Genomic DNA, 14,576 nt, shown 5'->3' with positions numbered 1-14,576 from the left:
AGTGGCAGGGAAGGAGTTAGCGAGGAGAGGCCAGAGGGTGGTGTTGGGTAAGGGTTTGATGGGAGTGTAGATGGCTGGAAATTGGGATGACGATTGAGAGAGAGAGAGAGAGAGAGAGAGAGAGAGAGAGAATGTTTATTAATAATAAAACATTAAATTAAATACAAAAAATATAAAAAATGTATCAGAAGGGCATATTCGTCATTTCAGGTTGGGTTTGGACTAAAAACACACAAAAATGTTAATCATAGGGACCAAAACCACACAAGATATCTAAAATTGGACTAGTGGTGCACCAACATTTCGTTTTGGACCAAAACTACAGAATTTTGCCAACCACAGGGACCATTTTTGCAATTTTGTCTATTATTATCCATTATTATTATTATTATTATTATTATTATTATTATTATTATTATTATTATTATTATTATTAATGAATCAGGGTAAAATTGTCATTTTGCATAAGTCAATACATTCAGTCAGATGTACAATCAAACAACATGGTTTCTTACTCGGTCAGAATTTATTACTCGGACAGATCTTTCCCAGTCAGCACTTTCTCACTCAGTAATTATCAAACGGGGCCTAAGTGTCGAAATGTTAACAAAGTGGTGACAAAATTCAGCGGGTTGTTTTCAAGTGTGAAACAACAATGACAAAGTGGTGCAAACAACAAAACCATTTTGCAAAAATCTCTTGACATGTACTGGGAACAAAAAGGGGCATCATTCAAATTTTTACATATTTGGAACATTGTAAAATTGTCAAAAAAAAAAAAAAAAAAAAGGCACGATGCGGCGTATTTTAAAACTTTTACGGATGGTTCGTCTAAAAGAACCAAAACGTATGAGACGACACATAGGCAATCGTCTGATGCGCATTTCGAGATTGATCTCAATGAACCAAAACGTTTGAAAAATAATCATTTTTTTCTATAATGTTTTTATTCGGAACTATTGTTTATATTTTGGAGTTTTTAATTTAAAAATTATTTTTCAATTTGTTTTTAGATTCTGAATGCAACATTTCGAAGTGTTTAATATTACTATTTTTTAATAAAATGTTTATTTTTATGCACTAATACCGTACATAGTTTACATTAACATTTTTTTAACTTTTTGTTAGATTTAAGTAAAAAAGGAATTTTTTTCTCGAAATTCGGGAATTGTTCATCGGATTTCAGATTTATTCTTGAAATTTCAGACTTTTTTTTTTCCGAATTCCAAAATTTCAGTCCGGAATCCGAAATGTGGGTCCGGAATCAGTCTAAAATATATATATTTTTTTTTTTCAGAAAAAAATGTTTTTTTTCGGTCATTTCGGACCAAGTGGTTATTTTTACTAAACATAATGTTATTTGGATATTTTCTTTGAATACGTATTAAAATGTGGTTAAATTACTTAGGGGGTGTTTGGCGTATCTTTTTGAAGGACAAAAAGAACTTTTAGAAAAAGATAGGGGAAAAGATGTTTGGTAAAAGTATTTTAAAAGCAACTTTTGGGAATTGGGTTAATGTCACTGTAACCCAACCAATTATTCGGTTTTTGTTTAAAAGGTCCCTAATGTATTTTTTTGGTGGTCTAAGTCATTAAACTTATATGTGACCCGTTAATTATACCAACAATCTACTTTTTACCCGGTTTTACCGGTTACACCCACAAATTAAAGCTCATTTTCCTTGTAAATCTCTAATATGAAATCCTTAAGTATCTGAGCTATTGTTATCGCCGTTGACATGGTTGCTGAAACTTTCCATGTTTTATTCTAAATTTTGATGTTGTATGATGCTACATGATATCTACCTTCAACCATCGGCTTCACCATCCACTGTCATACACCATCACCACCTGTCGAAAATTCATCACTGGAAATACCATCCAACCACATACACCACCATTCAAGCTTTCTTCGACAACCACCTGCTCCAGTCGAATCTCCACAGTGAAACACAACCTACCGAACACCATCTCCCGGCACACGTGCAAACTCAGCCATCTTAATATCACAAACTCCACCATTTTAACCATTAGCTACATTTCCTCCTTACACCATCGAGCTTTATACCACCGGGGAAATACCGAGAACAGCTTGAAAGCCACCGATGAGGAGACGAGAGTTATCTGCACCTTTTATCCTCCACACAATCCCTACAATTTAATGCTTCTCAAGTTGTTACTGTTGCAACCTTCTCCTCTAATTTCACTGATACAATCCAAGTCAATGTTGAATAATACTTTAATAGAGCCACACCCACTCACATGAATATCTTAAAGATGATCCAAACAAACAACTTTTTATAACTTTTAATTGAAAATATTATTTGAACCGTAGCATCATAAACCATATTTACATGTTCCTTCAAAAAAAAAATTAAATGCTTCCAGATTATTCCTAGGATAAATGCTTGTGATATTTGGAATTATTTCAAGTTCCTACTCCATGAGTTGTAACAGCTCCATTTTGTTGACATTTTGGCACAAACCCGATAGCTTTGGTAGCCCACACAAAGATAAAAACTTCATCTTTATGAACGTTATTGTCTTTTTTCCAGCATTTTCAGTAAAGATGATGAGTTCTGCTACTTCTCACAGTTATTATCTGTCATGATAATATATCGTTTATGTGTATTCCTATGACTAAGTCGAGTTCCATCAGAAAATCACATATACAACTCTTCAAGGTTGGCCAAATTTTTCTCTGACACCTTGTGATGGTAAGGGGGCCGAGGAAAACATGTTCATGACTGGGGGATATTGACGGTGGTTTGCAGGTGCATAAAAAGGTGGCTAATATGATATAAGGGTGGCAATTCTCGGTAGCTACAGTGAAGCCAATGGTGAGGGATGTTTCGGCATGTTGTGTTGTGTTTCACTGGGCAGATTCGGATGGACCAGGTGGTTATCGAAGGAAGCTTGAATGGTGGTGTAAGGTGGTTGGATGGTATTTCCAGTGAGATTTACAAGGAAAAGGAGCTTCAATTCGTGGGTGTAACCGATAAAACCGGTTAAAAAATAGATTGTTGGTATAATTAATAGGTCACATACAAGTTTAATGACCTAGACCACCAAAAAATTACATTAGGGACCTTTTAAACCAAAACCGGATAATTGGTTGGGTTACAGTGATATTAACCCTTGGGAATTTGATATAAGAAAAACTGACTTTTTGAAAAAGTCAAAAATTCCTAGCTTTTTGTGACTTTTCCTAAAAGTCATTTTGCCCTCTGAAAAGATTAGCCAAACACCCCCTTAATTTCCTATAAATTAAAACCTCTAATTAAGCTTTAATTAATTTTGATATCAGACATATAAAAAAAGGTTTATATTTTATTTTTATTTTTTGTTTGGTTATTGTTGTTTCTTTTTAACTTATTATTATTATTATTATTAATTTTTTAAATTTATACAATTATTTGAATAATTGACATACATTTAAATTAATATTTTTATTTTCATTAATAATAAAAAAATAGTTAATAATTATGTAAGTTATTTAATAAATTTGTATGAGAATTGCATACCATTTATACCAATGACATTCAAAGGGAATCGAATTTCTTTTTAACTTATTATATCATAAACTATTTATGTGAATGACATTAAAAAGAATCAAAATTCACATGTTTATAATTGAAAATTTGTTGTAAAAAAGAATCAAAATTTATCTTATAAATAAAATGAATCGAATGGAAATACGAATCATTCAATAAATTTATCATCTATTAAAGTGCAACAAGAAGATTTTCATCAAACCAAACGTTTTCGTCATTCTATATACGCCTAAAACCCCTATACGGACAATGGATAGTTTTCACACTAACCAGGTTTCTTTTTTTGGATACCTTTAATATATTTTTTGGATGTTGTATGTTCGTAAGGCTAAGAAAATATTATACTTTGACTTTTTCATTCGTTAGGTGTTTAGCAACCATGAAAATTTAATAGAGTGAATGCAGAATATGACATAGTCTATTGGGGATGTGGTTGTTATTAAAAGAACAAAAATAATTGTTAAGGTGTCAACACAACAGATAAATGTGTACAAAACGACTCTAAAATACACTGCTAATATGCACTAAAAAGTAATACAAGGAAGCATGGTCGATCCACAGAGACACGAGAAAAAAACTTATGTCTTTTTGCACAAGGTACAATTTAGTCACAAAATAGGGAATTGTAACATCCAGATTCCTAAAGGTATTTTAATTAAATGTATTTTTGGATATTGGACGGAACCACGTCGTGGGTGAAGGCATCCCACGACGTGGCGATGGTCGTTGTATCATGGGTTTTAAGTGACCACCATAACGTGGTGACCTATAGTCCCAGCGTGGTGGCGGTTTAATGAGAACCCTAGTCTCCTGGGTTTGCACCACTATTTAAGGGAATGTGTGTGACATCCCCAAAATCTCGGCCAGAAAAAACCGATTTTTATTTATGCTTTTAAAATAATTTCAGAGTAAATCCTTTTGATTTGAAAGAGTTGCGGAATTTGTTCCCAAAAAAAATGTGATAAAATAATATTTACCAAAGCATTTCATAAAGAAATGTATTTTCATTATATAATCAAAACTCGGGATGTCATGTTCCGATATAGACCATAAAGCATAAACGATAACATTCCAAGTCATTCAACAAATATATACATATACAGACTTGTAAACAAAACAACTTGATGATTCATCCATCTTATGCCCTTACGCCACTTCCTGTAATACAAATAAACTGAGTGGGTCAGGCTTGGGAGCCTGGTGAGCATATAGGGTTTTCAACCCACAATAAATAATTATATTTAATTTCCACCAACCAACAATAACCCAATTACTCATTCCCGTTATTCTCACTTTACGTCCCTAAGACAACTAACATAAGGGACCTAGTCTAAGAATATTTCATCGGGGCGACAACACATGCTTCGGGGGTTCCTCAGCAATATAAGACAAATAAGGCAACCATGAGGGGGATGAAATACAGCGAATGAACACCCAAGTTCATTAACACCTACAGGTTATGAGCCTGCTAGCGTTCCACTGAACTATCTAGAAAAGTCTGTGGTCGTCATCTAAATTCCGCTAGATGACTGGATCAAAACAACATCGAGGCCTCTCATCTGTTTATTACACACCAACTATCTACCCATGTTCTACCCAACATATTAGTAGATAAAATATACATTTTTATACATAGTTTTAAAACCTGTATAGCATGCTCAATCAATACATTTTCCACATAACAGATGAGGCACACACACACATAACACGTATTTCATAGAGAAATAATCAGATCTATAAGATAGAAGAAAGTGAATATACATTCACACACATAACAACAAAATATACACATAAAACGTATTTCGTATAAAATACTTCATAATTATGCGTTAGAAGAAAGTAACTACACACTCACTTGATCAGAAGATGATCGGACAACACTACGGCTTGTAGAAGTAGTATTCTTCGGCAGATCTGGAAGATCTTCACAAAAACCGGACTCCTCGCAGGCAGAGCTTCGACTCGGGAATCTTACTTCTCGGGATCTTCGGGACCTCGGGACTTGCTTTGGGGCTCGGGAATGATACCGGGGCTTCGGGATAATTCTTGCACGAAAAACGATGCAAAAACGTGAGAAAAAGGGAAGAAATGAGCAAACAACTCGGTTGCCCTCGACCTCCTTTTTATAGGGGTTGGAACTTCAAATTACGCTGGGCGTAATATGAAATTACGTTGGGCGTAATGACGATAAGGTCGTTGACTCCCCCAAGGATAATATCGGTTAATATATATTTAAATTAAATATCGAAAATATTTAATAAACTTCAAAAATTCATCTTCCTCATACGAACTCCGTTTTCGACGTTCTTTATATCCCCGCGTAGGTGAGACTACGATCTACAACTTTCGTTTAGACTCCGTCGGCTAATTTTGACTTTATTTTTATTATTTATTTTTAGTAGGCCGGGACAGGAAAACTCCGTTATAAAATCATAGTTTCTTCATCCGACGTCCGTTTTCGCCTATCTTTTTATCGTTTTACTCCTATTAACGAGACCTTCGATTCTCGTTTAGATTGTTTCTGCTAAAAACCGCTCGATCTAAAATCGAACTTCGAAAAATCATAACTTCCTCATACGAAGTCGATTTGGGCGTTCTTTTTATGCACGCTCTCGGTTTAACGAACTCTACGACTTTCTTTTAGATCACTAAGGCTAAATATTGCTCTAACGTAAATTTCACTTTTTACGTCATTCAGCGTTGTCGGTTCTGTCGCGAAACTTCGACAGGTCATAACTTCTTCGTTATAACTCGAATTTCGGCATTCTTTATATCTTCGAAATCCTTGTTTCGACCACTACATCTTTATGCAAAGATATCGGGCTCATCTCATACTTTAATTTTGATGTTTATTTTATCATTTATTAATTATATCTTTATAATTAAGTAATAAGCACACAAATACACATAATTCACATAATACTCAGATATTTCATCATTAATACTCCAAAAAGAGTTACAAGGGTTAACCTAGACTATTACATCAATGATAGTGCCTAGCCTGGAAACGCGGGCGTTACAATGTGATAGCTAGGGTTGCTCACCCTTAGCTTCATCACACTCTCTCAGCCTCCAAGCAAAGCCTAACCTCCAATTTGCCTTCTAAGCCTTTCGTGTTGATTTTTGGGTATTAGAAAAAGAAGAAGGTGACATTTGGGCTTGGATTCCGCAAAAAACTCTTCTCATCTACTTGTTGTGCATCTTTTGGACTTTTGTAAGTCCTCAAGTTCCAACTTTAAAACTGTTGTGCTTTATCAATTGTCTTTAAATGTGAAGTTAACTCAGTCAATGGATAAAAGATTGACTAAAGTTGAAAGAGATGTGGCTACAATAAAACGACTTACTGATTTGGATGATGATGATGATGATGATATGGTTGTTGATGACACTCCAACAAACTCTCCAGGTGATAATCCTCCTCCACCTCCACCTCCATCAACAAATTTTTCTCCACCATCTCATCCTCCTCCAATAACTCCTTCACCTCATCCTAACTATCCTCCCCAATTTGATGCTGCCAAAAAGGGGGAAAATAATCAAGGGGATCCTTATGACTACATTTACATTTTCAATCAAATGATTTATCGTATCATGGATTCTAGACAAGTCTACAAACGAGTGAAATCACAAGTGCTGTGATTTTTGAGTTTACTTAGCTTTAAGATCGAATTCATGGGATAAGATACACTATCAATATGTACAATATCATCCCGCTTTTGCAAACACATCACCATAATATACTTTGAGGTAAATGTTTATGTTGATAAATATACCTCTCATACACAGTCATATCCTTTTGTAGAGAGGTGTTGACAGCTAACTACAGTAAACAAAGCATAGACCATGTTTTAACAAAGTTATCCCTCTGAAACGCTCTTCATACACGTTATGGCTAAAGAAGGTTGCGGTCTTTGATAATTTTGCAACTTTAATTTCATTTTACTTTTCCAGGAAAATGACTAATGACGGTAACCAATTGTTGAGTTTGTTCTTATTGAGTCACTTTTCTTTTTTTGTATTCAATATATCATCGAAGTTGTTGTTTGTGTTCACCATAACCATTTGACCGGCTATCACATGTCAAAAGCCGATCAAAAGGGTTATGGTGAACACAAACAACAAGTTTGATGATATATTGAGTACAAAAAAAAAAAAAAATGGATCCAGTGACAACAAACGCAACAGTTAGTTATCCTCAACAGTCATTTTTTCTACTTTAGACAATATTCCTTTGTAACGATCGAACCTAATATTATTGCACCTTTTTTTGCGATTAAATATATATGTGATAAAAATGCAGGATCCGAATAACAAAACGGGTAGAAGCAATGGAGCCGAATAACAGGAACTTGAATTACACGTACGCGCCCGTTTTTAGCGGTTGATGGAAGCACTCGAACCAGAAAATGATTCCCATGAGAACCAGATACAAACCTCTGAATTCAATTTTCCGTCTTTCGCAATCCGACGAGAGTGAGGAGAGAGAGAGAGAGAGACAGGAAAAGAATTGGATCAAACTTTTTCTGCTTTCTTTCTCTTCCTTCGTCAACCAAGCTTCGTTGGATTGGTTCTCCTTTTCTTCCATCGTAATCGGCTTCAATTTATGATTATGGGGTACGCTGTTACGGTTTTTGTTTCATTTCATGTTTCCTTTCCATATGGACCGATTCTCTGCCGTTGCTTCGCTTAAGTGTTTGTGCGTATGCTGTGTTCGTGTAAATGCCTCAATGAGCTTTGCTTTGGAAACCGATGGGATTTTTTTCACATTGGCTGGATCATTTTCACCTTTCGTTTTATCAAAATTGTGTCTTTCCCTTTTTTGGATTGATTCAAATCATTGGATGCAGAAATTGGATTGGGTGACATCATAAAGATAGAACACAGAAACCTGATTCCTGTAGTCTGCCAATTAAAGAATGCGTTGCTGTGGATCCTGTCTTAAGAAAAAAGAGAACGAGAGTACCCAAGATGGTGCAACCACAAACAATTGCCAGACAGCACCACCTCGAGGACCCCTTTATGGTGGTGGAGGTAATAAACCTCCATACATGTTGGTGATATATTCATATATATATTTTTCATCTAATTACACCATAAAACATAGTTGTGATTATGTTTAGCATCTTTTATTTCTCCATCTTAGGCAGCATGAGAGCACCAAGAACCAATGGAGCTGGGCCTCAAAAAGATTTGCCAATTGAAGCCCCATCTTTATCATTTGATGAAATAATCAAAATGACAGATAATTTTGGTCCAAAATCTTTAATTGGTGAAGGCTCTTACAGTCGGATTTTCTATGGAAAGTTAGAAGATGGGGAAGAAGTAGCCATAAAGAAACTCGACACCACCTCTTCAACCGAACCCGAATCTGAATTTAAGGAAAAGGTTAGCATGTCAATATTTTTAGTAAAAAAAAAGAGTATCTTTTCACCTGATTTCTTCATATACATGCAGTTATCCATGATTTCAAGACTAAAAAACGAGTACTTCTCCGAATTGCGTGGTTATTGTTTGGAAAAACGCAACCGAATCTTGTTATATCAATACGCAAACAAGGGTGGTTTGCATGAAATATTACATGGTAACTCTTAGAAATCTTTCTTTTTGAATTTAAGGATACATAAAGATATGGTTTTTATGAATATATATAGGGAAAAAGGGTGGTAATGAAGGTGGGATAGTTTTGAACTGGAACCAGAGAGTTAAAATTGCTTATGGAGCAGCAAGAGGTCTTGAGTATTTACATGAAAAGGTTCAGCCTCCAGTAGTTCATCGTGACATAAGGTCAAGCAATGTGTTGGTGTTTGATGATTTTCAATCAAAAATATCCGATTTCAGTTTGTGCAATATGTCTTCTGACAACACAGCTCGATTGCATTCCACAAGAGTTTTGGGAACTTTTGGCTACCATGCTCCTGAGTAAGTCTCCCTGCATGTTTCTTTTTGTCTTCATATAGGTTAATTGAAGGCACTATATGCATTCAGACAGAAGGGTAAAATGGTCATTTATACAGTCATTTGGTCCAAAAAAGAAACAGTCTTTATGACAGAGACATGACTTGTCCATTCAGCACTAACATAAGGGTGAAATGGTTGTTACTCTAAAAAAAAGAAAGTCAACACCTGCATCGTTAATCCATTTAGAAGGGTAAAAATGGTCATTTACTCATATTTAGACAGGTCATTCGGTCCAAAACCAAAAGACTTGAAATGGAAAATTGCAGGATATGTTTATATCATACTATGATTTTGAGATGATGTGACATTGGTGTTTGTTATTCAGATATGCAATGACAGGGCAAATAACACACAAGAGTGATGTGTATAGCTTTGGGGTTGTTCTTTTGGAGCTTTTGACAGGAAGAAAACCAGTGGATCACACAATGCCTAAAGGCCAACAGAGTCTTGTTACTTGGGTCAGTTACACTTTTACTTTTTTTTTTTTTTTTTTTAACACCATAATATAAAAAAAAAGAGAAACATTTTGTAGAAATAAAATGGAAAAGAATGCATAATAATAATACTCATATTGCTAAAGATATGCTTGTAAACAGGCGACTCCAAGATTGAGTGAGGATAAAGTGAAGCAATGTGTAGATCCCAGGTTAGGTAATGATTATCCCCAAAAGGCAGTTGCTAAGGTTCGTTTATATATTGTTTTATGTTTTAGGTTTTTTTTTCATTTTGGGTACAAATATCATACAATAAAGTAAATATATTTAATAATTTCAGATGGCAGCAGTTGCAGCACTATGTGTACAATACGAGGCAGATTTTAGGCCAAATATGACAATTGTAGCGAAAGCATTGCAACCACTTCTCAACTCAAAGCAATCAGCCTCAGAGTCTTGACCTTTGTGAATATTTATTAGACCACACTCACTCAAGATTCATGTCAGCATGTTTGACTACTTGAATCCCATTCCCTTGCTAATATAACAACAATCCCAGAGAAAGGATTCAAAGTGGTACAAGGACAAACAATTTTGAAGCTCAGAGATGATCATCTTCTTCCCATCCCAATCCCATGTATTTAAAGATTTAAAAGATTTTATCTTGTGTATTGTGTATTCTTTAGGGGAAAAACATATGTAACAATCTTGATCCACATTTGATTCATTGTTTTCCCCTACCGTAGCATTTATAAGTTGCTATAACATGTTTTTAGATAGTTTTCATGTAAAAACATTTGTACAACGGACCCACCATTAAATCAACACGAAAAAATCATTACAATGTTATTTTTTCTTCTTTTTTTAGTAAATCATATTCTACAATTATCATTTTCCATGATCATTGGTTTCTATATAAAGAAAGAGAAGCATATTTTACAACTATTAATAACTCCAAACAGACAACCAAGTAAAAACCAAACAATAAATGAAAAAGATCTTTTGCACCTTTGTATTCAAAAAAGTCTATTTGTATGTTCTCTTTCATCCACCCACCATTATCACAAAGAAAATACATCACCATTGGAAACACTTGCCCTTCAACTTAAGGGTCATATGACTAAATTATACTTGTGAAAATTAAATTTCTATCGAAAACAAAGAAACAAAAAACTAAAAATGATGGATTTTTCCAAAAGGTAGCATGATACAGAGTGTAGAGTAGATCATTGCACATTGCACAAATTCCCTACAAAGACTAACGATCTACTTCTTTCACAGTTTTTTTTTTCCCTTACATTGCTTTAAAAGCCTCTTTCGCCATCATCTGCAACATCAACATCATTAACATGCATACCTTCATTAAACAAAATAATCAATTAATACAATCACTTGCCTAAAATGAAAATGGATCATCTTCTTGTTCTAGGCTTGCACCTAAACTCAGCCAAAAGTGCAATATGATCTGAAGACCATTCTGGTGAAGGAAGTGCCGTATCTTTCCTCAAACTATCCTCATCCAAAAGCTCCAACAATGATTCCACACTCAAACTATCCGCTATAAATAAAATAAAATAAAAAAACAACACTTTGAATTACCACACTGAAATAAAATATAAACATATAAATATATAAATGTATACCTGAATAAAATATGTAATCAAGTGTGCCAATGAAGTCACGTGTACAATTAGTGAACAAGGGTTCGTTTGTATTAGGGTCAACTCTCCTCTTTTGTTGCTCATAACCAAGACTACCACCAATTCTAGCAAACGATGAGTATGCACTCACCTACATAATTATATAACCAAATCCATTCAAATTTTATAAAAACTCATGACATTTATATTATATTTTTCAAAAAAAAATGGTTTACCAAGGGAAGAGTGTGGGTGAGTTTAGTGGCAGGTCGCAAGATTCCAAGAGGGTCAACTGCTAAATCTTGATGCATTGGATCAACTTTTCCAATTGCAAGAAGTGCATGAGGGGCACTGAAATTCGGTTTATAATAAATAATTCAATAAACATTATATAACATAATAAAGTTTTTATTTTTATAAATATATATGACATAAGAATACAAAACATACCTTCCTGGAACTGAATTGAAGTCGCCACAGACTAACATTGGAATATCTGCACTTGCAGCTATCTTTTCCAATCCTTTTAACAGTGTGTGAACCTTCAATTTTCACAATTATATAGTTTTTAAGTTTTTTAACAAGAAGAAGAAAAAAAAAATGTTAAAGCTAAAACGAAAACAAATAACAAAAAAGATATGGGAAAAGATAAAAACCTGCCACAGTTTCACATCCTTTAGATCATGCTGAACATTCACATGGGTATTTGCCTACACTCCAAAACAAGGGAGAAAAAAGGGAAATTATAAAATTTAAAAACTTAAAAATACAAAAACCCGATAAATCTTTTTCAAAAAAAGACCCATAAATCTTACCACACAAACAAGTTGACGCTTCCCAAGATTATCAACACCTTGGTTGCTAAACTTAGCTTCTAGAACAACAATCAGTGCAATATTATCCTATTAAAAACAGAACATTCCCATTATTAATCAGAAATGACCAAATTACCCATGAGGAAACATAAATATAGAGGGGAAAAAAAGCTACCTTGACCAATCGATTCAAGGCTGTTTTCTTTTGAGCATTAGGAACCAAAGCATCAGTTAAAGATTGTGCAGCTTTATTAAACTCAACCTCGTATTTTTTAACATGTGAGAATCTATCTCTTCGAAAAAATGTTGCACATCCATCAATAGTCTGAATGCTTCCATTATAAACCTAAAATAGCAATTCAAATTACATAAACAAGAATTCTCCGACATTTTTTGATACAAGAAAGGTCAATAAAGTCAATAAAAACAAACCTCAGATGTCTTTTTCTTAAAAAGAGCCTGGTATCCATGCTTATCCAGCTCAGGGGCAAAAAACTCCTCAAAATGATCACTTTGAACCTCTTGAAGACAAACAATATCCGCAAGGTACCCAACAATTTCTCTTAACAAATTCTGTCTTCTATAAGGCCAAGAAAGGGCCCACGAAGGGCAATAACCATAAACATCACTGGTAGCATACGAATCACACAAGATGTTATATGAAAGCACAGTAAAAGTTCCAGAAGATGAATCCAAATGCCCTGTTCCATCAATGACTGAAATCAATCTTCTTGGACTTGGTGAAGGAGCTGGAATCACACGCGATGTCAGTATCGTGTTCCCATGTCCAACAGGCGATTTTGTTTCTGAATCTATAACAACACATTCAAACTTAAGAACATGGCCAATGTCATCTGCTGTTGGTGTGTATGTTTTTGAACGTCCAACTTCAAACCAAGTTTCACCACCGTTTCTTTGTGTGATTGTAGCAGGATACAATGGTAATGGTAGTGTACCATTTGTGTTATTCACCCCCGATGTTGTGTTATTGAATCTTCCGTAGATATCTTCTTCTTCATTTCCGTTTTCATTAACTGCAGTAGCAGCACGTTCATGGAGGACACGATGGTGTTGCCATGCATCTGAGAAACATTTTGGAGTGCAGTGGTAGCTTTTGGTTACAGGGATTTTGGCTTTCACGCAGCCTAAACACTGTAAAGTGGCTTGTTCAGATGGATGTACACTACAGATCGCGACTTTCTTATCACTTTGTATGCGATACCTGTAAAACCAGAAGATGTGTTTATTGTTAATTACAAATGAGTAAAGAGTAGCGACGAAGAGTAACTGACTAACCACTTATATCTCAGAAAATGATTGTCAATTGGAGAAGACTCAGGGACATCTTCGGTGGAGACAGTCTTATCGGGATGGCGGATGAGCACGTAGGGCGAAAGCTCGCAACCCACAATCGGAATATCGGACGGGAGGTGCACTCTCAGCACGCTCAGCATGCTTTTAATCACAACAACAACTAGCTTCAACAAACCCTAACCCTAATTTGATGAACAGCGAAGATGAGAGCAGAATAACAATAACGAATTCGAGCAAGAAAACGTGGCGGACACCTGGCGAATCCGCCATTACATATCTTGGACACGCGCCAGCCTTGCCCAATCTTTTGATTTTCTTTTTCAAAATCAAAAACCCTCCTTTGATTTGACCAAGATTCCAAGATCGATTAACAAGCTGCTGCAATGAAAGATCCGGAAGACGTGTGCTTTATCTCTGTATATCTTTGAAGAAATGATGGGACATGAAATTGGTAAAGGCTAATTGAATGATTGATCAGAGGAACGAGAATTTTAGGGTTTGAAATCGATTTGATTGGGCGTGTTGTATTTGGGGTTTTACAAACACAGATAAGAAGACGACTCAGTTTTCTTGTATATATCTATTTGTATGTAAACCGGGCATTATTCTCCTTTTTTTTGCATAGTGGTTTTTGTGGTTTTTATTAGGTGAGATTTTAGTTTATACTTTTAACATTTACATTATTTTTATTAATGTTTTTTATAAAATATCTAAAATTTGTAATTTTTGCTTGTCATCATTTGAGAAAATCTATGCGGCATGCAAAAATCTTTATATAATTTGTTAATATAAATTCTATTTTTTATTGTGTTTCTTAATTTCGAATTTTGGAGTTTTGTAAGTCATACTAATTTAGTTCTA

At 34.7% G+C, this 14,576-nt stretch overlaps 2 protein-coding genes across 3 annotated transcripts; one reads left to right on the top strand and one right to left on the bottom strand.

Annotated features, from left to right (window-relative positions):
- Positions 1-7,882: 7,882 nt before the first annotated feature.
- On the top strand, positions 7,883-10,788 carry LOC145070044 (protein CYTOSOLIC ABA RECEPTOR KINASE 4-like). Of its 2 annotated transcripts, XM_079016963.1 has the most exons (8): positions 7,883-8,168; positions 8,402-8,585; positions 8,698-8,939; positions 9,009-9,135; positions 9,206-9,473; positions 9,838-9,970; positions 10,109-10,195; positions 10,287-10,788. In XM_079016963.1, the coding sequence occupies exons 2-8, from the start codon at positions 8,471-8,473 to the stop codon at positions 10,404-10,406; spliced, it is 1,092 nt and encodes a 363-aa protein (XP_078873089.1). In that variant the 5' UTR covers positions 7,883-8,168; positions 8,402-8,470; the 3' UTR covers positions 10,407-10,788. The 2 variants fall into 2 exon arrangements, with proteins under 2 accessions (XP_078873089.1, XP_078873090.1); XM_079016964.1 differs by lacking the exon at positions 7,883-8,168 and having other exon boundaries at positions 8,184-8,585.
- A 143-nt stretch (positions 10,789-10,931) lies between these two features.
- LOC145070043 (carbon catabolite repressor protein 4 homolog 1-like) lies at positions 10,932-14,310 on the bottom strand. The gene is made up of 10 exons (XM_079016961.1): positions 13,698-14,310; positions 12,834-13,623; positions 12,577-12,747; positions 12,402-12,488; positions 12,243-12,296; positions 12,037-12,128; positions 11,823-11,937; positions 11,590-11,737; positions 11,343-11,504; positions 10,932-11,273 (listed from the first exon to the last, which is right to left on the bottom strand). Exons 1-9 carry the CDS (start codon positions 13,853-13,855, stop codon positions 11,359-11,361), a joined length of 1,761 nt encoding a protein of 586 aa, XP_078873087.1. The 5' UTR covers positions 13,856-14,310; the 3' UTR covers positions 10,932-11,273; positions 11,343-11,358.
- Between the last annotated feature and the right edge of the window lie 266 nt (positions 14,311-14,576).

Source organism: Lactuca serriola, chromosome 8 (assembly GCF_051521515.1).
Source record: "Lactuca serriola cultivar US96UC23 chromosome 8, Lser_US96UC23_V15, whole genome shotgun sequence".
NCBI classification, from domain to species: Eukaryota; Viridiplantae; Streptophyta; class Magnoliopsida; order Asterales; family Asteraceae; genus Lactuca; species Lactuca serriola.
The sequence above is the reverse complement of the archived record's forward strand: the minus strand, read 5'-3'. Positions and strand labels throughout refer to the sequence as shown.

What these genes read in the sequence shown, in the direction of transcription:
- LOC145070044 (XM_079016963.1), top strand. Translation starts at nt 8,471, where the DNA reads ATGCGTTGCTGTGGATCCTGTCTTAAGAAAAAAGAGAACGAGAGTACC. An exon ending in AATCTGAATTTAAGGAAAAG is followed by an intron (nt 8,940 to 9,008) that starts GTTAGCATGTCA and finishes ATATACATGCAG; the next exon opens with TTATCCATGATTTCAAGACT. An exon ending in AACAGAGTCTTGTTACTTGG is followed by an intron (nt 9,971 to 10,108) that starts GTCAGTTACACT and finishes GCTTGTAAACAG; the next exon opens with GCGACTCCAAGATTGAGTGA.
- LOC145070043 (XM_079016961.1), bottom strand. Translation starts at nt 13,855, where the DNA reads ATGCTGAGCGTGCTGAGAGTGCACCTCCCGTCCGATATTCCGATTGTG. An exon ending in CCTTGAATCGATTGGTCAAG is followed by an intron (nt 12,489 to 12,576) that starts GTAGCTTTTTTT and finishes TGTTTTTAATAG; the next exon opens with GATAATATTGCACTGATTGT. An exon ending in TGATTACATATTTTATTCAG is followed by an intron (nt 11,505 to 11,589) that starts GTATACATTTAT and finishes TTTTATTTATAG; the next exon opens with CGGATAGTTTGAGTGTGGAA.